Source organism: Falco peregrinus, chromosome 13, assembly GCF_023634155.1.
Source record: "Falco peregrinus isolate bFalPer1 chromosome 13, bFalPer1.pri, whole genome shotgun sequence".
NCBI classification, from domain to species: Eukaryota; Metazoa; Chordata; class Aves; order Falconiformes; family Falconidae; genus Falco; species Falco peregrinus.
The window spans coordinates 16,764,329-16,791,801 of NC_073733.1; the positions used below are offsets into that span (position 1 = coordinate 16,764,329).

A 27,473-nucleotide genomic window follows, 5' to 3' on the forward strand; every position below is an offset into this window, starting at 1 on the left:
ATGCAAAGGTTTCAACAATGGTGTCTGTGCCCTCAGTCCAAGTGCAGAGCCCTGCTTTGTATAACCAAGTCCAATAATTGAATTAAATCAATATGCAAAGGAAGGGAAAAAGAATGATCTGCTCACCCCAGTTGGACAGTGCTTTTGTTTGTGCCTTAGCTCTCTTTAAGGAGTGGGTGATGAATCGTGACAAATTACTTTTCAGAGTTTTGCAGTCTATTTGCTAATGAATTAATTTTAACAGGTGCCAGCCATGGTCCTCCCAGCACTGCTGCTGCCCCAGCTGTTCAGCCCCAGCAAGCAGCATTTTACCGTCAGTGCCTGAGCGGTGCTTTTCATTGCAAAGCCCCCAAATTCACCCCAGGCTCCCCTGGGAGCATGCTCTGAGCTGAGCTGTCTCTATGCAGGAGCACGGACAGACTGTAAAAGAGCTGCCAGTCTGCTGTGCATCCCCCCAAATATGCCATCTACAACTCAGAACAGTCTTGGTCAAAATCTCATCAAATCAACCATCCCTGTGTGCTACAGTTGCCAGGACAGGGACAACTCTTCCTCCATGATGGCCCTTGGTGGAAGGTGGACCTGTGACCCTGTCTTCAGCAAGGCAGCAAGCTCAGAAAAGGAGTGTGACAGACAACGTGCAATGCTGAGAAACCCAAGGGAGATGAAAGCATTCATCCTGCGCCTCCAGTTGTGGAATTTTAGGTGAGAAATGTCAAACATATGTGGGGAAAAAAATAGGCCTATGGCTGCTTGAAAGTAATTTTCCATATGTGGTATTTAAGAATTTTAACTTCCAAATTGTTAATAATGATCTTTGAAGGGAACTCTATAAACTGTCTTCCAGTTCCTAATGAGATGGAATAATTTATTACTTCAGTTTCCCTGATTAATGTAAAATGTGTTTCAAATTTGGGTTTTCCTTTAATTTTTAAACTTCCCCGTGAGCAGAGCTGCAGAAGGGCAGGGTGATGGAGTGCCCCCCCAAGCTGACGTGACGCTCCCAAAGCAGGGTAAGCTCTGCTACTGGAGCTGATCAGCAGTAAAAGCCACCACGCACCAGCAAACCCAGCTCGTTCCAGGACTCTGCTCTCCAAAAGGCGTGAACCTTGGTGCCAGCCTGGTTCTGCTCTGCTCATTCATACCAGGGAATTAAAAATTTACCCTGTGAATTGGGAATTTTAAGTTGTCAAAAACATCTCCCCCAAAAAGAGCTGAAAAAAGCCCAAAGCTGGTGTTATTCAGGGTAAATTACAAGGTAGGGCTTTTTCCTAAGAAATCAGTTTCTTTTAAATAGACTTTCTATTGTTCTTCTATGTCACTTTTGCAGAGCCGAAGCCAGACAAAACCATGGTGGATTTTGTCTCGGTCTTACAACTGTGTAGGAAACTGAGCTCCAATATTTAGAGTAGCCATTTTCTGAGCTGGTAGAATGCATCACACTTTTTGCATCCTCTGTGGACCGTGTCGAAGCTACATGTAAGTGAAGGATCCAGCTGTTACGGTCTTGCTTTGACTGTTTAAGTTGGCCCTCTCTGGTTCAGGAAGACACAGGAAAAAGACACTTTTAATGCAGAAAGGTCTATATCCCAAGGCAAGCTAAGCAATGGTGTAGTGCACTGGTGGGGGGGTGGAGAGCCCTTAAATAACTGTAGTGATAAAAATCAGAGGCCAGACAAGAGGGAGTCTGTTTTAGAGAGAATTATTTATTAGAAGACAGGAGGTTCTTACGTACAGATTCTGTCCTGCAAAAGTGTCCTGGTCACAGATATGTCAGGGAGACATTTAAACCCGTTAGAGCTGGCTCTGCTCTCCACACAGAGATACTCAAGACACAGCAGAGCTCTTGCCAGACCTGGCTCTCGTGCTGGTGCTCAGCTGGGGAGAGGCCTGGCGTACCACAGCATCCCTGAGCTCATTACACCGTCTTTATCCCACTGGAAACCTGGCCCATGGGCTGGAAACCAGCGGTGGGGACACCAGACAGTGCTGCAGAAGGGGCACCGTTCTTCCCTGGGGTAACGTTGAGATATTTTCCTCAAGTAGGGAATTGTCTTCCATCGTGCCAGCGATGAACACGGCTGAGCAAATGGCTACAGTGATACAACCATGCTATGAGGTAGCATGAAGCAAATGAAAAGAAATAAGGAAAAAAGATCTCTGTTACACAGAGACGAATTCTTCCCACCCTCCCTCCCCCTAAAACCAGGCCAGGCAGGCAACGCCTGAGCCCCCTGCAGAGATCTCCAAGAAACCAGCTCTGACAGGTGGATCACAAAAAGGCAGCATAATAGTTGCCTCGTAATAGTTGTGCTCCTAGCAGTATTCCTCCCAATTTCATGGGTGACCTGTTTTCTTTTGGGTTGGCAGGTAGTATTTGTCAGCCTTTCATCAGGTCTCTGCACAGCCCCTGCGGCGGCTCAGGGCTTTGCCAAGTGAAGCCCAGGTGCGTCAGAAAGCTGCTGTGATGGTTCTGCACCTCCTGAGCCCACTCCAGGTCCGTGGCACCCTGCACAGAGCGTGGGCAGCACTGCTGGGGAGGTAAGGACAAGAGAAACGGCAGATCAAAGCTATCAGCCGTCACATTGGCAACAGCAGAAAGGGCCTGACACCAAGCCTTCTGCAGATGGCTGGTGGCTCGCAGCTGGTGCACAGCTTGGTTTCATGCCAGCCCCTGGGCTCTGTCCTTATTCCAGGTGTGCACCTTACTGTTCTCTGCCACTGTACATGTGGCAAAGCAAAGGGGGTTGACCAGAGGCTGTAAGTTTTCTTCTGATAGACAACCATCAATATGGACATTTTTCCAACACCTAGCAGATTTCTTCAAGGAAGGTGTTATCCAGGAGTCACCTGCTGTTTAACTTTCTAATTTATGGGTGCTAAAGGACACTTTAAATACTCTGGAGTCTGGCTCCTTAATCTGACCCTCTGCTGAAGCCACATTCTTGTCTAACCAAGGGACTTTGCTGGCTGGGTCAGAATATCGCCTTTGCTGTCTGCAAAGGCAGCTTTAACTCTATTTCTCCTTATTAAATCCAAGCCTGCGGCTCCAGAGAGTACATGTAAAACCCTGGGCATAATCCTCCGCTTTGCTCATAGTGTACATGAGCTTTTGTCTACTGTCAGGACTCTATCAGGAATATTGGCCTTTTAGTCCACAACAATCTGAAGGAAAAACTATTGTTGGAACAGGTTGGTCAGAAATTTAACATAATTGGCAGAAACAGTTGTTTATGGCTCATCTATCACCATTATCTCTCTTTACATCTCAATCCGAGTGGCCTTAGTTAGCTTGGTCTATTAGAAACCTCTGAAACTAGGAACGGGGCAGTGAACGCTCACAGCTGATGCCACTGTCAATACAAAGGATGGGTCAGACTACAGACATCAGAAGGGACAATTTGTGAGACGAGCATTTTTCTTTCACTGCAGACAGCCTTCAAGGTTGAAGGTACTGGGGATGGGGAATACCAGTAAGGCTGCAGCTACAAAGCAAAGCAGCAACCTCTACTTATGTTTAGGATAGTAAATGCTCAACATTGAACTAGCTTTGCCACAAATATGCCTGGTTTTTTAAATCAGGCTTTATGTTCCTAAGGCACTCGGACTCCTCTTTTGGAACGTGACCCCAATAAGCTTGATGTTTGAGTTGGAAGGGTTAAGAGCAATGTTCCACAAGGGCATACCGCACTTGGTTGAAGGGAACAGATGCTCCTGACCTATGTTTATCAAAACTCTGGAGCAATCATGGCCACATCTTAGATTTTTACGGATTTCTATGGCATTGGTTGTGCTCCCACGTCACCTTTTGGAAAGAGGTGAGCTGAGGACCCCCAAGCCCTCTGAAGGACAGTAAGATGGTGGCATTTGGGGAGGGTGATATGCTGCTCCAACATGGGAGCTTCAGCAAGCCAGAGCTTTTTGCCTACTATTTGCCACAAAACAACAAATCTGGAGGTTTGATCTGAAAGATAATCTCCTTCCCTCCTTTCTCAGCCCAGCCTTAAAAAACCCCATTGTCTCACAGCCTGGTCTGAGGTCTAATTCCATTTTGGTCAAAAGGGAGGCACACAGAGCACACAGCAGCATACCTGATTTGAATTTCAGGCTAACATTTGTAAGTAGCCTTTTGCCTCCATTTCCATTATTCCCTTCCAGAACTGGCTCTTCAGTCACCCATGATGAAAACTTGTTCCTCCTTGGAGTTCTCGGAATACCTTGATGAGTGAAGCTCACCTGTTAGAGCTGCCTGGATGCTGCAGATGATGACAAAAGTTCTCACTGATGTTTTCAGAGAGAAAAGGCAGGAAAGAGGGATGTTTTCTCACCAGAGCCTGTGCACAAAGGTGGGAGGCATGGAAGCCTTTTTCCTCAAGACCAGATAAAGCTGGCCCCTAGAGCATACCTGCAGTGATGCACAGCGAAGGCCGAGCATCCTCAGGGTCCCACCCTGGCACAGGCAGTGCCTGACTTACTGGATCTCTTTGGGACGCCCTGTAGCGAGGGCTCTGAGAAGGGGTGCTGCGAGGTAGCGCTGCGTGGCTGCACGAGGGAGAGTCTAACAGGGAGGGCAGGCACAGAAGAGCTCAAAGCAAAGGAGTGCAATTCACTGGGGCTCCAGCAGCGCACGGCAGCGGGGCCGTTACCAAGACTTGGTGGCACTTAGTCGTCACTATGTTTTGAGTATCTCGGCTGGGCAAGTAAGACCAGTTCTAACAATATCCAAAAGAAAGAACATGTTATCGCTCGTACAGCGTGTGGCATTACAGGGGAATAACCCATTACACAGAAAGATTTTAAACATCAATTACAGTATCTTTCATAACTTTATAATTTAACTGCCAACCCTCTCCCTTGAAATTAATCATGGAGGTACATCATATAATCAAACAAGCTTTTTTAAAAAGTACATCTTAATATAAATAGTTTATTCAGTGCATGGTTGTGTATACAACAAATAATAAACAAGTCTTTTGTACGAGGCAGAAAGCTGCCTGTACAGAACTATGTCAGTTTTGGAGCACAGAATCCAACGATGATTAATGCACAAAATCTTACACATCATGCAACTCTATGCCAATATTCCAACTTTCTCCCATGCAACAGACATGATGACCTAAATGGAAACCTAACTACGTTTTTTAAACAATTGTTTCCAATAGCATGTATAAGTATATGTTGTTTAGGGGTAACCTGTCCTAACGCTTCCTCCTACACAATATTCACGTGCCCGTTACAGTGAAAGAAGGACTTTTACAAATAAGACGTTTCTTATAAAAAAATTAAGTCACCTTAATTCCACAGTTTCTGTCTTTAGAAAAGAAGCCACAACAATAGTTTAACATGACACACAAAATGGAATTAAGAGAAATCTACACTGGAGGACAACTTTATCCCTTTCTGTTAACTTCCATTTGGGATAACAAAACAACTCAATTCCTACAGACTGGGGTTAGCACAAGAACTTTACCAGAAACTACAAATCTATAAAAATTTATATTTCATTGTGTTTAAAACCACAAGAACACTGTTTGCTTGAGCCTGAGACACCAACTCTCAGTTCCAACCCTGAATTTTTAATTATTTTTAAAGACATAGCTTTAAAGACCCATTGGAGTTCAGAAATCAAAAAGTTGCACTATTCCAAATTAAAGGATACATTTTTTATCAAGCCTTAGATATAAAACGGTAAGCCAAGGAAACAACAGAGTTTACATTTTTGTTTTTTTGTTTGCCCCTATAAAACATACAAGCATTAAAATTTCCTTTGAAGAGCAAAAGTGGTCTTTTTCTGAGTTGGAAAGCAAATTCTTATCAGCAGTGAATGCTGTGAAATGTTTTTGTTTTGTATTCCACAAAGCATAGGAGAGAGAGAGAAAGAGAGAGAGAAAAAGAGAGAGAGAGAAAGAGCTGGACATTTCTTCTCCAAGATTTATTCCGCAGTTATGTTTGCTGGCTATCCAACTGCCTTGTGATATGCACAAGCATATTCTACATTATTGGGGTATATCCTTTGACAACCAGTAGATCTAATGGCTGATAAACAAGTGACCTATGCAAGTTCGGTGGCTTGTCCTGGGCAATTGAACATTTGGATGAAAGACTGCTAGTAAGAATTCAACTGCATCCAGAGGTAAGGTTCTGTTTAGAGAGCACTTGGCTTGCCTGAACCTGGCTACGTTGACTCATTTTGGCTCATGGATTTACCCCCATTTAGCACTCCTGAAACACTTCTGCTCTTTGTTGGGGTCCCACTTCCAGATCTTGAGAACTCTGTGAGATCGTGGAGAGAAGGCTCTTTGTACATGGCCACTGCAAAGCAAAAGAGAGGCAGCATGTCAGCACGCGTTATGGGCGGCTCAGCCTGCTGGTGCAAAGTCCGGCTGTGAAACGCTGGGATTTTTCATTCAGCAATGTGCAATGTAAGGAGGGAACGGAAGAAACATGGCAAGGAGACCTCTTCCATTTTAAACACCCCCTAAGAACCTCTGAGGTCGTCTTCAAATGAATGACATTTTAGAGAAGGGAAAAACCACAGCTCCCTCCCTCTCCCAGTTAGGTCACCCACCTACCCACTACACTTACAAGAGAGACCTGAGATGACATAAATCATCATTTCCTTATTAATGGTGAAGTAGCACTGCTGACAGCTGTGATTTGACCTGTTACTTGTATACGTAGCCTAAGCAGGTAGGTGTGAAAATTGATGTTCAGCCTTCTGTTTCCTTTGTTTTCACACACATTAGAAGTAAGGAGCACCTCGACATTAGGTGCCAAACACCTAGTCCTAAATGTAGACTGACAGCATCCACCCAGGGCTATGCACCTTTGAAATACTCCCTCTGATTTAAAAATGACACTTCCTTAAAAAGCTACCTAAGAACATAACCCAGAAGTAGAAGGCTTCATTCCTCTTAAGGAAGGAGCATATAGAAGCTAGCTCTTCTGGAGAAAAGGAGCACCTCCACACATTGACTGAGATCTCCCTCTTTGCACTGACCAAACTGGGAGCCAAGTCTCACCACAGTCCCAATTCACATCCTTCAGTTAACTAGGATGACTGTAAATTCTGGCTTTTAATAGACATCACTATATATATGCCACATACATTATTACCTTTAACGTCATATGCTGATGCCAATATTAATTGCAGTTTAATAAGCATCATGCTTAAATAAGATAAGAGGCAAAAACAGGCAAACAAACACCCTGTAACATAAAGCACAGGCTGACAAGCTACACAGCAAGTTGCTGATGGCCTGTGAGCAGATGTTTGAGCCATTCCAGGCAGAGCCTTCATTACCTATAATGGAGACAGTATGGATTTCGGGCACAAAGAAACTAACACGTGTATTTGGTTAGATTAGAGAAATGCAGAGGTAATGTAGAGAAACCTATAAAAAGCAGCTCTGGTTAGGTTAGCAGCGTGTTACAGAACATTATACTCCTGTTATACAAGTAGCTGAAGCCTTCAAATATGTATGCACAGCAATTAAACATCTCTGACACACGATAATGTCAGTTCAGAGAGAGTGAGCAAACCCAAGCAATTACCTTTTAATGGTTTTGGAAGAAAGTGTGCTGCAGGTTTATTTTTCTTCACATGGTTTCCTTTCATTATTTCTCCTTCTTTGTTAAGACCCAAATACCAACCCCGGCCAGACTGTTGCTGTCTGTAGATCATTGAAGAATACGTCACATAGTAGTTTTCAAATACTGATTCTTTGAATTTGCATTCAGGTGTAAAATGTTCCTGTAAGACAGTAAGAGATTAATATGTGCAGTGCTGAATCTCACATCAGTTAACGAAAAAGTATCCAATATTCATTGCTTTCCCAACAGTATTGAGGACATACCTCTCATCCTCCACTATCCAATTATGAAACACAGGCCCTAAAAGTATTAACAAAAGAGTAACACAATTTGAAACCCACAAAATGGAGCTGTGAGCAGCTCGAAGTAGCATAATAAAACCTTTTCAAACAACGAGTAAAAAGTCTGAATGAGGAACTACTGATTGATGCAACTAACGGACATCAGGCAGACACAGCCCTGATGTCAGCCCCAACAGACCAGCCGTGGTCCAGCCCCACAGGAGAAGCGAGGCCACGTAATGCCTTTGTGCACTGACTGCTGGCCTTAACTGATTATGAGGAAAGTGCAATAAAAATTCCAAGCCGAGACACCATGAGTAAATGGTTGTCTCTTACTAACCCGGCAATATTAAGTTGGCTTGTAGCAGCTGCCTCTTTGGTCTGTCCTATGCTCTTTCTCTGCCCAGGGTATCGTCCACTGAAAGCCCAGCTGTCAGAGCCCCTGCAGACACCAGCCTCTGCTCTGGGACTGCACCACAGCTGACAGCCTGTAGGATCAAGCCTTAGTCCTCATGTTGAATTGCACTGCTGCTTTTGGGGAGATGGTACCGAGCTAATAGTTAAAATGCCATAAACCAAGAGAGCGCCTTTTTCTTCCTGGCAGTGGTGTGGCTGGCTTTCCCTGTGCAAGGGTCTTGACTGAATCAGTGCTTTTTGGCACTATTGCCCAGATTCACAAAAGGATACAGGCTTGAAACATGCGTCTTAGAGGGATCTAAGACCAAAACACCAGTCCTGACAGCACCACTCAGCTGCTTCAGGGTTTTTTAACATTACAAGTTCTGCCAACATCTCACCTATGGACCCCTAAAAGTCCATAAAATATGAAAAAGGAAGGGCTTGGTCTGGTGGAGTGAATGTTAATATCACAATCCTGCTTGTTGTTGCACCGTGCAGCAGCTGGCTGTTTGCTGGTCTTTCTTGTGAAGGCAGCCGGCTTCAGTGGAGCTGCTCCAGTGCCTGAAGTGTCCCACAGAAAGGAGGGAAAACTCTGCTTGCATAATGACTGCAATTTTACTTTTAAAAAATCAAAGGAAATTTAGTGTCTCAGGAACTTAATATGTTCTTATCTAGTTTCTCAAATATTCTTGTGTAAGAAAAAGACGGTATTTAAATAAAAAACCCCACTGCGCATTTTCTGCACATTTTTTGCTATTTTTTTCTTCTCAATGGAGAAAGAAAAACGTTCCCATTCTCTGACTGGTGTTTGCTTCAACAAAGAATGTGAAGTAAGCAATTTTCTTCTTTTCTTCTTCAAGTTAATTGGCTGTTATTTAGTTAATTGGCAATCGGTTTCAATTGCTGTCAAATGGGGACAGTCACCGCAGTTTTGCAAGATTTCTAAATAAAAGCCTTCCATCACTGTTCCCTGCCCAGCACTAGCCACATTAACAAAGACCATTGCAAGTATATCGTCCAATTAGCAGCAAAATGGAAAACTACAGTGCTCCCACTGGAAGATTATGGTTTATGTACAGTAATTTGGAGCTGTTTTGGGTACAAAAGGTCTGCTCGTACACAGCGGCAGAGGGTCAGCCTGCAAACAGAACCACCACATTTACTCTGCCTCTCTTAGGAAGCAAGTTAACCTCGGTATGAGCAGCAGGAGCCAACAGGGTCCCGTGGAACAGAGGGACAGAAACAGCAGGGAGACAGAAAGACATACACTAAAAACCTCATTCGTCCTTGATTTTTCCCTTGGCTGTGAGGCTTCTGATAACAAGCTGTGGTGGAAGCACTGTGCTGCTGTAAGCGAGTTTGCAGTTGAGCCCACCGGCCTGATGGTGCACACCAGCCTGACAGCACCCCCCCCCATCAGCATCACAGACAGTAACCCCCTCCCTGGAGCATCCTGCAATTCAGCAACAACCACCACAGCAGATATTTCTCACAACAAACAGTGGGGCATGGAAACAAAGACACCTCTATAATGCGGTCAGTTACCATGACAAGTTCCCTCCCAAATTTTCTGGCCCTAAAGCAGACCACCCCATTCACCTGAGTGGCTTGGCACAGAATCGTACCCCTTCGCCTTGGCTGACATCTGCTTAATTCCTCGGCTACGGCTGCCGCTTCAGAAATATGTGGCACAGTGGGAAAGGCATCCTCCTTGTCAAATAAAAGTAGATCTCACATGAGCTGTTTGCAGAAGCTGAAGTGCTCTGCTTGCTCCTGAACACTAAGCAGCTGCTTACCTTTTGCAAGAGTTTCTTCCCACCCATCCACTTGCCTTTAAATTAATCCAACATGTGTCTTTCCTACTCATTAAAAAACAGAGCCAGGGAGAAGAGCTGCAGAGGGAAGCTCTGAACGAGGAATGCTAGCAAATGTACTCGTGATTTGGGAGCATTACAATTAAAAAGTATTTTTCTGAGCTTGGCAAGTCTATGTGCCAACCCAACTGGGTACGGACAGGGCTTCTATCAGCATATCAGTTCAAAATACAGCGCAGAGCAGCCGGTGCAAACTGGCCATTATGTTGTCTTTGCTGGTAAATTCTTTAATAATGTACCGAGGAAGGGTATGTTAAAGTTGGGAGAGGGCTGAGTGCCCCAATTAAAACTGATCTGTTCCAGCTCATACAGTCAAAGCTATTAATATTTATAAATATAAGTAAGTGTTGAATTGTAAAGCCAGTTTTCTTCCTGTCTCTCAGCTACCCTCTTTGTCCATCTTTGCAGTGAAAATAATTCAAATGAGTTCCGAGAAGTCCAATGTTATGAATATATTGTTACACAAAAAAGATGAAAAATAGGTATTTGTGTGAAACAGTATTTCAATCTCCGCTTGCCTCAGAAGTCAGGGATGATGGCACCTACATGACAGTGAACTGCACTCACCCAAGCCCCTCACACATGCACCCTAACAATGAATGAATGAAAGAATGAATGAATGAATAAATAAAAGTTAAAAGAAAGTGCTGGATTCCCTCTAGTCATGACTCAGCCATGCTTAAGTAAGCAAGAAGATGAACTGTCAGGAGCTGCTTCTTGGTTTTGAGCTGATCAGCTGAACTACTGAAATGTTCCTTCGTGAATAGATCAGCAGCTGCATTAAATATGTGAAAAATAATTTAAAAAGTATAATTTGTTGTACGATTATATGGTAAAAAGGTCTCGTAGCATACGCTTAGAATGACTCTATTTCCAGGCAGCTGAATAGATTAAATCTAAAATAATCCAGACTCTTCCACAGAAATACCATATTACAGGTATGCCAAAGCTGAAAGCTAAAATACTGTAAAAGTGAAGCTGGAATTCTTCCTGCTTCAATTGTGCAACAGCTGTGTTTCATGCCAAAGATCATCATGATCACCACATTCACCTACCTTGCAGGACTGAATATTAATTATTCTGGGCCCCAAGCGACTGTGATGCAGGAATTCAGACTCCCCATGGACAGAAAATGGGAAATCTGCTTTTAAGAAAGGTATTAGTGTCTTAAAATTTCTGGCATATTATAGAAGCCTCTTCTTAGGATGGCTGTAGGCACAGTGCACATTAGGAGGGCAAAGATGTTTGCTATTTATTGCATATTGTATTTGCATCGTGGAAACCATCAGCAAGAGACATTGCCAAATACTTTACAGAATAGTAAGTTTAAGTCATTAGGTCAATACTGAGTTTGTTAAATGTCTGTATAGCACCATAGGTTGAAGATGCTGCAGCTACCCTACAGCAGCTGATGAGAACAATCAGGAATTTAACTTGGATGGATTTAGTGCTAGGAGTATGAATAAACAACAACAACAAAAAAGAAAAATTAACTTTGAGAACTATTGGGGAAAAGTATTGGGTACTTGTGAAACTTGCAAAATGTTGATACTTATTGAGCATATAATTATGTTCCATGTGATCAATGACTATGTCTGCATATGGGATTTATTCTTTATTTTCTCTACTTAATGAAAATTGGATTTTTTTCCCCTCCATATCCTGATTTCTTTCAGGACTATAACATAGCCCAGGATTCCATTCTATAGTCATGAATTTTTGAAGGAGCCTCTTTAGAGCTCCAGAGTAGTGATTTTCTGCACCACTGAGCCTGCCTTTTTTTATTAAGAGAGATTGATTTTCTCCATCTCGGCATGTGAAGTTCCAGGGTGTATCCTCTGGATCATCACCCTGTAACGTGCAGTGATATCAACAGCACAAGATGGGAATACCTCAAGTCTAACATTATCAGAAATAACAGCTTTTAGATCACCAGTGTGAGAAGACTCTCTGAAGAAACCGGTATTTTGGGAAGCCACCAAAACCTGTTTGCTATAGCAATGGAAACTTACAGTTACCTTGAAGCAATTTATGTTCTGGATCAGATGTATTACAGTTCCCACAGATAGGTTCCAATCCCACGATATTGTCCATTTTGCTTAAATTTACCTATTTTGAGGAATCCTAGAGACGTCAGTGGGAGCAACTCACAGTACATGAATATGTACAGGTCTTGGTAGGACGGTAATCTGGAAGACTGACCATGTAATCATGATTCTATACAACAGTCGTCAGTCACAGCAAAAGACATGCTTGTCAAAATGCTGTGTGGGCTTTTGAAGACAGATGCTGCATCAACGCAGCGAGAAGCTTCATTTCTGGCTATGCCTCTTCCAGGTGAGCTCTTGCAAAGACGTCATAGGTAGCCCAAAGCCCTCAGAAGGTGCTATAAAGCTGAACTAACTGCTGCTAGAACAAAACCCCTACTGCTGAACCCAAATTTTGGAAGGCTGCAATTCCTGAAGGCATGTGTACCATCCACGTGACCACGCAAAGAAGAAAATTAAGTGAAAAATTATATAGAAGTGGTATGCTGAATTTTTTCAGCAGGAAATCTACTTACTGGCAGGAGTGATAGGAAGGCACAATTTTCCTGGAAGGTGATCCCAAACAGCTCCATAGCATGCAATTGGCTGGGATAATGCAACAAGCAGGGATTTATCAGGTGAAACACAAACTGTCAGTGGTGGGCAAATTTATTTAGGACTGAGCTTCCAGAAAGGGTAAAATGGAGCCCAAGGAAGCAGCTGGTTATCCAGCATCTCCAGAGTAAGATTTCAGGTTGTCACTAGGTATTCTCTGAATCTATGAGAAAATCATTGAAAAGATCCTGTAATTATTCCCTTGACACCCTTCCTTTGCATAGCAAATCAAACGCACAAACTCAGGGAAAAAATGCGCACAGTGAACTGAAGCAGAAAACATATTAATTACAAATACAGAGATTTAGAGCTTTAAGTTCTGTTCATTACTCTTTTTCTAGCCTTACAAGTGACTCAGTTGTGAAAATGTGTCCAGGTCGTCTTTGCCCAGATTTTTAAGTGGTGTTTAGGCACATCAATAAATACCTATTTAAAGCGTGGTGCGTCACCTCTCAGCATGCTCTGCCCATGGAGTGGACGTGCTGTGTGACGACCCCAGGGAAAAAGACTCACTAACTGTAAACAGTGCTGAAATTTAATTGAGATAGGAACTATGCATGATCATATTATTGTTCCCCTGCCTTTTGGTGATGCTTCACTTCTACAACTGTGTTGATTAACCAAAGTGCTCCTTAACTGGGACAAGAGACCTAACATGATACAGACAGAAAGAAGATGCTCTGCAGTAGAGGAAATTAAACCTGTTAAAGAAAGCCTGTAATGTGCTTTAAAAGTTCTGCAAGATGCCCAGGAGAACACCTCACAGGTGTCAAACACAGGTCCCTTTCCTAATCAGACTCACAACGTTAGGAGATGCAACTTATTTGGTATGAATAAGAAAGACAGAAGATCCACTTTGCCCCCAAATGCTTCTCTTCTGCACCAATGCTTCTGCATCATGTGCACCTCTGATGATCCTGGAAGCATGGTACAGGGAAACCTCTGCAATTACAAGAATGATCAAGTCCTCTATAAATATTTTAATACTTTCTAATGCTTGCACCTAGCCTTTTTTACTTTATGTGGCTTTAGGGCACTACACTTGGCAGTCCTAGTTTAAAATCAGTGAAATTCTAACAAGATAAAAGGAAGAAACTAGGCTTTCAACATTGCCCATCTTGTGAAACTTAGGAAGGTTCATTAAGCAGTAAGTGCCTGTCAGGTTGCCTGAGGGCTCTAAACCAGACTAACAGAGATCAACATATGTAATACAATCCTAGTATTACCTATAAGCCATTTTAAAAATCATATTTATTTTTTATTGTTTCACACATACATAAGTCTTGTTACTGCTTCAAAATCTGTAGAGGAAAGCCTATATGTTAATCTGTAATTAAGCCTCTTTGGAGAGAGGTCTTCTCTACTAGTGTAAGCATGGGTTTAGGGTTTTGAAAAAGAAAGATTAGAACAACTTTCTCAACATCTAGCCAAAGGTTGTATTGCATGATAAAGCCCTAAGATGCATGGACTGCACTCCCAGATTTGGTCAAGGACTGGTTAACACCACTATAGGCTCTGGCTAAGGTAATCTCCAGTTGAAAAATAGGAGATGGAAGTATCCTGCATGTTTTCCCTGTACTTCCACAGTCTGCCAAATATTCTCCTCTAGGTATGTGTCACTGATCTTTGGGTGGTGAGCTTGCAGACATTGGATCTGATCTGCTACAGCTTCTCATGATCCTCCCTCGCACATGACCGAGTTGAGCAGAGGAACTAAACCTCCCAGGCTGAGCCAAGCACCAAGAGCTACCCTCTGAGCAGGTCAACTGAAAAGCAGGAGCTGCCTCGATACGTAACCTGCACGGACGTTACAGGAAGCAGGCATGTTGGAAAAGACGTGCTCCCTGAATGCATGCTGGGAGAGATCCTGCCTGCTCAGCCTGGATGAGAAACGGAGCCCTCTTCGATCACTGAGGGCAGCTGGAGCCATAAATATCTATACCTAGTGCATAGGTAGCCGTGCATAGTGTATGAATACCCAGAGCCCGGCGGTTCATTTCAGCAGCCTTGGGATCATGCCAACCGGTGAATCCTGCTCCCGTTCAAAGCTACAAGACAACTCCCTTTTCCTCTCAGTAGGCTCATGATTTTCCCCAGAGCAGCCAAACATTTTCATGATTTTCCTAAGCTCATTATCTCTGTTCCCTGTGATAGTGGCTTCCACAGGTGAAGCCAGTGCTGCACAAAACATATTTCAAATGTGTCCGTTGCTTTTTATTGTAAGTAAATTTCTTGTCTTATTTTTTTACAGCTTTCTTCTCTCAGCTTTTAATTTTGGAAAACAGCACATAAAAGTACCCAGCGTGCCCCTTCTGTGCCGCTTACTACCCCACATCTCTCCATCATGTCTCTGCTTACTCATCTCTTGTCTTAACGAAGCGGACCTAATCTTTTTAAATCTCTCCTCATATGAAAGGTTCTCCATGCCTCTAATCATTTTCATTACCCTTCACTGAATCCTTTCAATTCTTTCTTCCCTATCATTTCCAGAACTGAAACACAACATTTAGAAAGACGCTGTACCATTGAGTTGCGTAACAGAGGTAAGATATTTTCAGTCATTTGTGTTATGACAAAGTAAAATGGTCTTTGCTGCTCAGCCTCACTATTGTGCGTTCATACAAAAGTTCTCTATCTTTTAAGTTGTGTCTCTGATAAATACAGTCCAATTTTATGGTATTTCTGACCCTCTGATCAGTCAGTGTACCCAAGCTAAAATATTAAAGGAAGGGAGAAGGACGCAAAAGGCAGATAGTACTGCTTTCTTCCCCAGAACTAGAGCAGAGAGCCCCAAAGATGCTAAGCAACCTATTTTATAACATACCCATTATTACACAGATAACCTGCTAGCCATTGCAATCAGATTTCTAGCAGTTATAATTGACATCAAATCCTGGTATTGTCAAATCTCTCTGACACAGCTGTTGTGCAGAATGTCCTCAGCTTAAGTATGTCACACATTACTTTTTTTAAAAAAATATATCTAAATTGAAAAACTCCTTTTCAAAGTATTGGGGACCATATTCTGCTTTCAGTTACAGACAGCCCTGCATCCCACTGATTCTGATGGCCAAGCCCTGAGCCCACGGCCACTGAATGTGGCCAGTGGTGTGAGATGCTGAAGGACCAAGAGGAGCCTCAGCCTTAGGATGCAACAGCCTTGCTTTGAGTGTACTAGCAGTTTGTTCCTCTGAGCTGCTAATTGCCTTCCAGCTCTCCCTTTGGCTTTGTACGCCACCACCTCAGTGGGACACAGGGACAGAGAACCCATGCACAGCCTGGTATCTTCCACCGAGCAGCAACAAGCTGCAGCAGGAACGCACTGAGGAAATGTCACTACAACAGGCAAACAAGCGTGGCATGAAGAGACGTGGCTTTGCCACAGCCTGGCCACTGCGAGGGGGAGTTGTCTGCCAGCCAGCAACAGCAACGGAGTATGAAAACACAACCCTGTTCCAGTAGCCCCTCTCCACAATTACTCTTGTATTCGTCTACATGATCGCTGCCACTGGGGAAAGCCACACTGCTGGGCTGGGGCTGCAGAGTACAGGGCGGCAGCTGTGGGTTAATTCGCTCCTGGAACAAGATTACTTGGCCAGCTTTGTTAAAACACCTCCTGGGAGCCAAGGGCAAGAAAGGCAGCACAACCTTTCTGCTGCCACATTGACTGCCTTGGCTGGACCAACCCGAGACGCTGCTTGTGGTTACGTGGGGCGAGGGGCTGCAGGTAACCTGGGATGGGGTTCAGCAGCAGCCACACTGGGGCACCCCGGCCTCACCAGAGACAACGGGCAGCAATGCTGCTGCATCACCAAACACTGCCCTGACACTTCTGTGGACGCGGCTCTCCCGGCACTGGGGAGCTCCCCAGACAGGCTCTGCAGAAGTAGCAGGGCTAATTAGAAGTGTGGGATTTAGCGCTGTATCCTAGATACAAGACATCGGCCCTGGGGTGAGGACATGGAAGAGATCTTCAGACTGTCACCCATGAATTAATGCAGTTTATCTTAAAGTGCTGAAAAACAGTAATCTAATCAGTGTTTGCAGCAAGCTCTAAATCTGTCTGTTTAATTACAAGCAGGGACACGACCCTTTTAGCAGCAGATGCTCCTAAAATTTTACGGAAAAAAGGAAAGCACGCAAAGGTTTCTCTCTCTGTGGGGAAGGGCAGCTGAATGAACAACGGTCAGAACAAGTGCTACAGTCCTTCCCATGGGAATAGGTGATAACAGGGAATGCCGTTTCTGTGGTAACCTGCAACCTGGCTAAAAGCCTGTCTGTACAACTGCTGTGAGTTACAACGGGTAAATCGATGAGGAAGTGATCTCCTTGTCCTTCGCTGCTTTGGTGAGGTGCCGTCCTATGTTTCTGAGGGCAAACTTGTGGAGGCAGTGCACTTCACCCAAACGCTGAGCAGGAGCTCTCCCACACACAGCCTCAGCTCAGCCTGGACCTCCGCAAACTACCACCAGCCGCCTCGCTGACACCAAAGAAGAAAGACGGGGTCCACCCCAGAGGAATTGCTTAGATGCTGCTGAACGAGCTCTTTTTCTGCACACTAGAAATTGCCTCTGCTCACTGACTGCGAGAAGCTGCGAGTAGAAGATAAATAACAGCACGAGCTGCAGGAGAAGAAATAATGCCACATTACATCAAACAGGTCCTTGCTTTGCTGTCAGCTTAGAGTCTATTCCACACGAAAGGACAGCCCTGCCATTTGGCCTGTATGCTTTATTAATGTGGATGCATATTTATGGCGCTATGGATTAGCCGATAGTTTGGCATTCAGTACTGTCCTTCTGCGCTGGAGTTCTCAGCAAAGACATTTCCCTGTCTGCTGTGACTCCTTGTGTGCACTTAGCAGTGCTCTCAGGCGGCTGCTGTTCTCTCCCCAGAGCATCCCCTTGCACTGCCTGGGCTGGAAGTGCTGCTGTGCAGGTGCCTCACCTATACCGATACTACCCAACACTACCAAACGTGCTTTGGGAGCCTGCTGTAAAGCTCTCTAAAGTACTAAATGCAGTATAGCCTTTGGACTGGCACTATACACTACAAATAATATTAATACCCAAGTAATACGCCTATTAATTAAGTTTTTATTCTGCAAAGCAAGCATACAATACAACTACACTGCAAGCTTAACTTTTGACATGGGTAATGTCAGTGTTGGGAGAGTTAATCAGATCTTTAAATAAAAGCAGTGACTCTTTCAGGACCTGACCCAAAACGTATTATGACCAAGGGGAATACAACCCATGATTTCACTACGTTTTGGTTAGCTTTCTAACGTGCAGGTGGTCTGCAAAGAAACATACAAGTCTTGCTTTAAGAAATCAAGGCTATGCGGTAATTGTCACTATTAGTTCAGGTTACTTGCTTACTATGAAGTGTAAATAAAAAAGACTGCGCTTGGCGCTTGTAATAATGGGAATGTTACAGGTTCAAGGAGCTGGTTAGCTCCATCCTTACCAAACCGGCATCTCTGATGACCAAATGGTAATGAGACCTTTTCAAATAAGCTCGATTTACTGCAATCCATTTATTCATGAATGCCATGGGTGGGTATTTTTCAAACCTCGGTAGTTTGACAGTGCCAGGGCATTACTGGCAGCCAGGCTCTGCTTCTTGATATAGAGCGGCGATGCTCTTTGGAATTCCTCCACTCTCATGGCTCCCTAAATTATGCTATTGAACATATGCTGCTAAGAGGATCTCAGAGGGATGTTTGTATTAGATGGCAGGCTAATTGTGGGATTTGAGAGATTTCAGATGGCAAAAACTTCTAAGAACAAGATAATAAAGGATTATACAAGGAAGATGAGATCTAAGAGTGACCCTTCATTTGAGAGCTGATGCTGACTGGCAGAAAACATTTCTTTCAGCAAGTAAAGAACCCACCTAAGGAGGGGCCCTTATGCAGAAAACAGGATAGATTTCTCTCTGTAAATGACATGTAGGCATTTCTTATATGCAACACCTTGAGGGTCAAATTAATGGAAAATCAAGTTTGGGGAAGTTTTCCAGCACCTTGCACGTGAAAAAAAACCTGCAGCAGAGCCGAGCTCAACCTCCCCTCCAACAGCACAGGTAACAGGAGCACATGCCTGCCTGCGTGCAATTCAGGGAAGTCATGCACTAGCATTTCAAACACTGCATTGCTCTAACAAGCAAGTTGGCACCACGTAGCTTGCGAAATGGGAAGCTTCATGTTACAGCCAGCACTGGAACTGCAGTGCAGTGTCCCGCAAAGCCTGCGTACACCCCTAGGACCACAGCTCAGACAGATGAGGAGGGAAGCAAACAGCCACTTTCACGTCTCATGAGCTCCTCAGAAACCAGCCCTGGCAGAGTCACAGGGAAACCTCACCAACACATCAGACAAGCCCATGAAGCTGCCTCCAAAATACAGTGTCTTGGCGTTTTGTAGTTGTTACTTCTAAATAGGTGCCCCCAGGAAGCCACATAATGCAGAAAGAAACAGACATTTCTAACACCTCACTTCATGACATGGCTATGCCATTAACATCTAAAGACTGGCCTGAATACTGTATGTCCTCCCGACAGTCCTCTAACAACGGTCCTAATGATGTTAAAAACACATGCTTTCTTTTTCAGTGCCTTACGGGAAGTTTTCCTCTGAAACAAATACACAGTTGAATAGGAGGCCCTGTCCTTCCAAGAGACAGCCTGAGCACAAAGATAAGCTTAATAAAGCTCTGCTTTCTTTCCCACACAGTGATATGGACTTTGCAAGGCTCTGTCAATTTACGACTCCCTGTGTTACAGATTAGTCTGGAGCCAGACTTTGGGGAGACACCGTGTTGCTATTGCCTAAGCAGCAGAGGAGAAACGGGTCCCTGGTAAAAGACTTGCAAAGCTAATTTAAACTTGGAACACACCCAGATGTCTCTGGGAGCTGCAATTTAAAAGCCTAACCTGTGATAGCCTGGACTGCAATCACCGACTTCTGGGAACGGTGTGGAACAGTTGTTCCACGAGCCAAACACTGCAGATCTCTTGTGTTACAGCATTTTGACAGGGGAGCAGTGGCCAGTCTGAGTTCTTTCACAGAGAAAAAAAAGTAGTAAACCACTAAATTCAAACATATGTATGACTGCTTCCTGGCTTACACATCTGCACCAGCAGGTCTCTCAGAATTCCTAAGAAAATGAGTCAAGGAACACTTACCATCCCAATCTCAGTCTCAATTTCTCTGACAGAGTTACCTGTTGAACAGACACGGAGCTCCCTGAAAGGATTTAGAAGGGTAACTTGGTGTCAACACTTTGATTTCAAAACCAAACCTTGAATCTCTGCTACAGAAAGTCCTTTTAGGCACAGTTAAACCAAAGAACTCCTGGCACTAGATTAAGAGATGCCGTGAGCTGTATTGTGCAGAGGAATCGGAAAGGGAAGTCCAAGACTTCGTTTGAAAACTACCATTGCATTTTTCCTTGAGAATCTAAACTGCCTTGGATCAGCTCTGCTGCTAAACTCTGGTTATCTGTTTCTGAGTCAGCAAAGAACAGCTGGCTGCAGCCAGCCAGGCAGAGAGGTAAATCCCCCTGCGATCAAAGTACAGAGGTGAGCTTGTCCATCAGAAAAGGTGATCATCTTTCAACTTACCCGCTGGTTGTTCTACCATTTCACTGTCCAGGGTTACCTGTTGTTAGCATAAGGTAACAAGCAGCAAAAAAGGCTGACAGAAGGCGGCACAGCAGAATCAAGATTCACTTGCCTACTTAAGTCTGCACAAGGATCATGGACTGGCAAGGTCAGAAATGCAGATTTCCTGCAGATAAGCAAGACTCCTTGGGCATCTTTGGGCTTTGAGGCTGAGCCTGTGGAGACCAGATGGGGTACCACTGAAGTAAAGTAAGAGTACCAATGAATTAAATGGGATTCCTCTATCTAAATATCCCTGAGGATCTGAGTCCAAATCTGGACCGGTGTGTGCAAGCCCAAGCTTTGATTCATCTCATCTACCTTCAGGCACTCAAAAGAAACACCAGTTAGGAGCTGGGTCAGTCTGGGATTTTCTTGTCCTCAATGAGCATAGTTGGGATAAATTACTCCCAGAGAGGATAAGGGAGGATACCTCTGTCGTGTTTGACTCCTTCACCCCAGCCCCAGCCCTGATAAAGCCTCTGTAAATGCTAAAGCCTTTACGTGGTCCTTTCTGAGCGCCGGCAGAGCAAGGCTTGCACCACCAGTGCTCGGCCGGGGCTGGTGTCCTGCAGGTGGGGAGCAACAAGCAGGGGAACCACAGGGAGGTGAGGGCAGGGGTGGGAGGGATGGGAACAGCCAGAGATAAGACCAAGGTGGGAACAGAGGGAGAGGAAGAGGGTTGGGAGGCATGGTGGGCAAAGCAAACGGGGGGCTGGGCTTTTCCTACCAAACTACAAACTTTGCTGCAGAGGTGCTGGCCCTGTTCCACCTCCAGTGTTACTGTAGGGGGTGAGGCCAGTCTGTGAGCTCTGCTGGTGACCTTGGTGTGACTGGCCCAGCCCAGTATGCCATGGCTCAGCAGAGCAACGGAGACTGTCCCCAGGTGGCCCCAGGCTGCTGTCCCCCATCACAACAGGAGATGGGTTAAGTGAGCTTTAATACTGAGTATTCTATAGAACAGGATTTCAGTTCTGCTCTTGTCTAAGCCAGGGAAAGTCTGCCCCAGATCAGCCTTGGCATCAGCAGTCTGACTGCTGAAATGGAAAGAAATTACCTTGGGTACATTCGAGATACAGTTTTTTGCTTTGCAATATTTACAGGGATTTCTTTCCCCTTCACTGGAACAGCCCCCAGACCTTAACAGTCTTATTTTGGCAAAGCTCCCATTGAAATGAATCACGACTCTGCCTGAGTTAGTGCTCCAGGCCTGAGCTCTAAATTATTAAAAGCGAATCATATGTAAGAATTTATGTCAATTTTCAAAACAGTTCAGCAAAGGTAGACAAAAATCCTTCTTTGAAACTAGTAGAAGGTATGTGGCTGAACTCCCAGTCTGCTTTGAAATCTCAGCCCTACCTTTTTAGTGAAACACAGTGCCTTTTAAACCTCATATTTTAATCATCATACTTCTGTACAACGCAGAACTCTTGCCTTGTTTCTTTGGTTCAAATACAACCTCCACCATTACAAGCTTTACAGTGTAAGTGAGCCTCTTGTAGCACAAGCTGACACTCTCCTTGTGGGGAAGCTGTAGGCTCATTCCTTTTCTCCCTCTTGCAAAATAATCTACTGTCTGAAGAGGCAAATGTACCTTCCCAGAGTGACCTGTCGATATTCCTTCTTGTTCTTACATGGCACCTTCAGGGGAGTCAGTCTGAACATCAAATATTGCTTTAGACGCTGCGTTTGCATTTGTGAAATCAGCCATAGGTACAGCAGCATCTGTAGCTCAGCGGGTGATTAAGTCTTCCCTGGATTTGGAGGTTTAGTCTGCGCCACCTGCACAGCCAGGTGAGCTGGTGCTTCGCTAAACTGGAAGCAACGTGCATCAGACTGGGGCTGGCAGAGCTGCAGGTGCCCAGACTGATAGGGACCGATTGCTGGGGTATGTGACTTGCAGGAAACCTTCCAGAGTGACAACCCCAGGCCCTTGATCCCAGCTTCAGCCCTTGGCCACATCTACGGGTGCCCAGAGGGACCAGCAACTTGGTTTACTTAATTCACCAACACCACATGAAAATTATCGTCTTACCAGGGATTCCTAGACTTCCATTACAATGGAATTTTTTAATATTTATTTCTAACTGGCTTTGCCTAGGATGTCTGAGTGCAGATTAAGTAAGTATACAAAGTAATTATTTTCTTTCTGTAGGATACAAAAGTTTGGCTGCTGATCTCTTGTCTTTTTAAGCTCAGGTTGGTGAAATTCAGCTCTCTGCTTCAGTGCATCCCACCAGTGGAAATTTGTTATTGAAAGGTGGCGTCTGTCAGAGCTGAAAACACAGACACACAAGCACAGAATACAAACTGTAAAATGATGTGGAAGAAATAGCTTAATTTCTTCCCCTAGATTTTGTAAAGCCATTACCTGTTTTTGAATGACATTTCCAATTCTACACTGGGAACTGCTAAAGCATTTACATAAGAATGCAAAAATGCACACATTATCACTGCAGGAAGCACTTAAAATTTAAGATAATTATATAGTATGGAAACGATTTCAAAGGACTCAAACAAAATAACAACTAATTCTAGAGAGTCAACCTTTAAGATGATTATTACTCTGCACTACTGCTGATCTCTCACTAAAAAATCCTTCTCTTTACAATTATATGCACATTATAAATTCCTACTTTGCTCTTCCACCATCAAGCTCCTACAGCTGCCACTGACAAATTTGCATTCTCTGAGAGCTTAACTAGACAGCCAAAATATTCACACTGTGAACGGAGGTAAAACACACCGTTGCCGTGCCCAGATACAACCCCCCCTTCATCCTTGCCTTACGATGGGTCCTCTGCTGTGGGTTTCTGCATTACCGGTTTTAAAGCCGCTCAGGCTGAACCTGGGGAAGGAGCCTACGGCAGGGGGATAACAGCAAGTCCCGTGTGAGAGGAGAGTGCTGCCAACGGTCCTGCAGACCCGCAGAATTGCAGCTAGATGCTGGTAGAGAGTTTGCGGCAGAGACGCAGGGATGATTCCTCTGAGGGGCTTGGTATTTCTCTGCTGTGTAACAAACAACAGAATAAAGCATCCAGCAACAGTTATACATCAAACCTGCAGCCCAGCGTTTCAGGGGAGAAACCCTCCTTGTCACTCATCGGTGCTGCTGGGTATGCAGTGAGAGAAGCAGCCAGTAACCAGGGATGCTTCTTCTTGACTGTGCAAACTAATAGAAAGCAGTAAAGATCTATTTGGTCAGTGGGTTTCCAGACAAAAAATCGCATTTGAACTGAGGAAACCTGGCATGGGAAGGAAGAAGCGCACTTGTGTGGATGAAACCCTCCTGCCCCACCAGCCTCTCTCCACCTTCTGCTTCCACTCCCCACTGTCGTTTCTCATTCCTGCCTCCTGCCCCACTGCTGCTGCTCTCCTCTCTTATCTTTTCCCCAAGTGTCCTGGGGGGGGGGGGGGGGGGGGGGAGTAAAAAAAAAAAAGTAGTAAAAAATCCCACCTAGTTCTTTTGCTCAAGGCAAACTCCATTGGGGAAACACTTATCTGCCGAACCCTAATATGTTTTTCTTGGATATCTGCAAAGAGATTTACAGAAGCTCGTGCCAAAGTCAAACAGTAGCCCTTTACACACACAGAGCAAGGGCAAAAGTACATACAGAACTCACAGCAAATGAAAATTTCTTGTCTCAGATACTATGGAGACATATGAAAGTCCCATCCCAAGGCTCTGACTGAATATAAAGGGATAAAAAAAAATATGTTTTCCGAGTCTAATTCTTGGAAATAATTGCAGTGACAGAGCTGAAACTTCCCACAAACTTCAGCCTGAAATGGAAAGCTGATAGATTTTAAATCTTAAATTCTGACAAAGTACAGAGCAGCTGAAAATAGTATCTGGTAATGGGAAGCACAGCCAAGCTCCTAATAGGTGTTGCTACCTGGGCTGCCGTCGGTCTTTCACACGTCTGTCTCAAATGAACCACAGCACTGGAGGTCTGAACAAACCAAAAATCTTTGATTGGCAATGGGGTTCTTGTGGAAATTTAATTAGGCTTGGACTAGAAAACATTTCAGGCAGCGCTGGCATGAATTCCCATCTATTAAATAACACTTTGCATGAGCAGAATGCCACCAGCTTTTGCGAAACGCCTCACAGATCTATGGGAAGCTTTATTGGATAACTGAGCAGGTCAGCACAGGGCAATAAGCATTCACAACAGTTATTTATATCATCCAGGCCTACAGCACTTCTTTTTTATGGTCAGCTTGGCTAGCCTAACTATTGCACTCCAGAAACTATTTCTGCTAGCAGAAAATGTGATAGCGAAGCTTCTTACTCTTCCAGCGTGGACAGAAGGTATGAAGTCCTGTTTCCCTAAACATAGCAGGAGCTTTGCTGGTCCCAAAGGCAGCAATTCCTCGGGCAGAAATCACCTTCCCTCCAGGTTGTCCCCACGGCTCCAGTCCTGGTGTTTGTTCCAATAGGGCTGAGAGCGCCCTGCCACCTCCTCCCTCCACGTACCTGGTTCTTCTGCCCTTCTCTTATGGGCACAGAAACCATCACAAACAGCAGACAGAGACACTTCACCCCCCCCGCCTGTACCATGGAGGGGGTGTCACTGTGGTGGGCAGCAGCAGAGGCTGGTACCAAGGTGGCCTCTGCTCCTGAGGTGCCTCATCCCATGAAGAAGCACCACCATCTTTCACTATTTTCTCATATGACAGAAGAGGGGAGTTGCCAGCCTATGACATCACTTTTAAAAGCCAGCTTGCCAAACTCACTCTGAAGTGAATTAGAAGAGTCTAGCTTAAACCAACCAGCTGCCTCCCCAACATCCCGATTGCACGGACCTGTCTAGACAGGGAGGTAATTGCACAGAAAACATGGCACGCTCTGTCTTTGCAGCAGAGCCCATCTTTCATGTAGTGCTGCCACCGAAACCTCGTTACTGAAAAAGACAAAAGATGTGCCAAGTGATGGTCAAGATGCTGTCTTCTGGTGTGGACACAACCTCATCTGACCTTTCAAATCAGCCAGCACCATTTGGGGTCAGGACACCCCAACTGCCTGATTCAAGCTGGACACTGCCCAGCGTGGCCTGGGACACGTCCCTGTGTAACAACCTCATTTCTCAGGGACACACTTTGGGGAGCTGAACATACTGAAATGAGCAAAGCATTATATCCAATTTCCTATTTTGTAAAACAGCAGTGATTACAACTGTTAGAAGTAATTATTGTTTGCACTCTGTTGTGAAAATGAGGACTACTAAATAATATCGGAGCGTAATCACATTTACATAGTTAAAGTGTGCTTAGAAAAAAATAATCTTTTAAAAAGATTCACCTTTCCTGCTCCCAGTAGCTACAGTTAGTAGTCATACCAGCCAAGAATGCAAAGGGCTGAATTACTTCTGCAGACAGAAAAACGATTTCTGCATTTTTAAATTATTCATGTGAATTAAGTCAAAAAAGCTTATAGCCTAACCATGAAATAACATATAAGGTGGCTCATCAACAGGGTTTTAATAAGACACCTCTAAAATACAATTGTATATGCTTCAGTGATCTACTAATAACCTACTTTTACAACACAGGCACACAGAGATGCAAAGCACACCGCCTTTAATTCTCACTGATAAAAAAGAAAAAAAAAAAAGCAGCATTTGGATTGAGTTGTGTCTATTATTCCTTCATATTTTTTAATCTGTAATTGGGCTACCTTCTACCTCATCACATAAATAAATTAACCTTTCATGAACAGAGCCCTTTACAATACTGTTGTTGTTCATGCGAGAAGGACCTACCTGCCCTAAGAAACTCCAGATCAAAGAATAAAGATAGTAAAGACGAAAAATATTCACCTGAGGCAGCAGAAAGGGGTCTCGGAGACAGGCAGGAATGTGTTTGAACACTTTAAAAGGAAAAAGTGCATCTTAGTTTCAGTAGCAAGTTAAGAAACACTCGGGGTGAAGTCATGGAAGTGCCGCAGTGATTTGGGAACATGCTTTTCCGGGTTTATCATGAGGCTTGGCTGCCTGTGACCTGCCCTTGCTTTTGGAAACAGGACTTGCCTGCCAGCAGCACCTCCCAGTGCTCGGACAATAGTCCCACATGAGCTGTTTTACAAAGGAGGAATGGAAACCAAGTTCTTACATGTTTAGCCCAAGGCTAATGAGGAATTTATCTCCCAGTGTGGATTAAAACCCCCAGAACACGTCTTGCACCACTACTGGTTTTAGTACAGACTTTTCCTGTCTTCCCCGACACCACTGAGCTCTTCTGCACATTGGGGCCAAGATAAGTTTGGAGTCTCTTGGTTTATTGGTTTTTACACCCATAAAATGTTCTGAAATAGCCCTGGTCCTTGTAGTCTCCTTACTGTCTCCTGCTACATTGCTAAACCTGTTTTTTTTCTTCTTCTGTAAATCTTTTCACACTCAGAGCATGCATGCAGGATTTAGCTAGGACCAGCGGGACAGCATCCAGCCCCAAGTTCACACCAGGAGTATGGCCACATCTCCCTTTTACAAAGTTAAACGGCGCAGGAGTAGCTACTAATGAGGGTCCAAGCCTCCTGCCTGCAGAAAAGCAACACTCTTCCCAGCAAAGAGAAGACTCCCTCTCTGCCTACACTTACATTACATTTATGTTTACCTCTACACCATACACCACAACTGAAGCAGCTGCCTTGTCCTCTGACTTCTTAGAAAGGGTACACGCCAAGGAACGCCAGGACATCTTCAGACTGACTCTTCTGCGACATCATCACTGCTTTCTGGAGCACATTCCCTGTAACACCACCTTGGTGACCCGCATTGTCCATCTGCAGAGGCCGAGAGGGCAGAGAACTTTCTGGGGTGTTTTTACCTGATAAAGGTTGAGCTTGGCAGCACACTATTAACGCCCTGGCAATGGCAAACCCTTGGCACCAGTGCCTGGCTGGCATCAAAAGGAAGCTGTGCTACACCAGCAGCAAGGTGCTACCATGGTTTTAAAAATTAATTAGGCACTGTGCACTATAAAGCTTCTCCATCCCTTGACAAAATTAGTCCCTGGTG

At 44.4% G+C, this 27,473-nt stretch overlaps 1 protein-coding gene across 4 annotated transcripts in view; it reads right to left on the minus strand.

The window, feature by feature from the left end:
• Window positions 1-1,685: 1,685 nt before the first annotated feature.
• The window catches only part of FGF13 (fibroblast growth factor 13), a 263,357-nt gene continuing 237,569 nt past the window's right edge, over window positions 1,686-27,473 (minus strand). For all 4 annotated transcript variants that reach the window (XM_005232749.4, XM_005232751.4, XM_027780247.2 and 1 more), the window contains 2 exons: window positions 7,555-7,753; window positions 1,686-6,312 (listed from right to left, as the gene is read on the minus strand). In XM_005232749.4, the coding sequence (XP_005232806.1) occupies window positions 6,176-6,312; window positions 7,555-7,753 (336 nt within the window). In that variant the 3' untranslated portion in view covers window positions 1,686-6,175. The remainder of the gene's footprint in view (window positions 6,313-7,554; window positions 7,754-27,473) is intronic.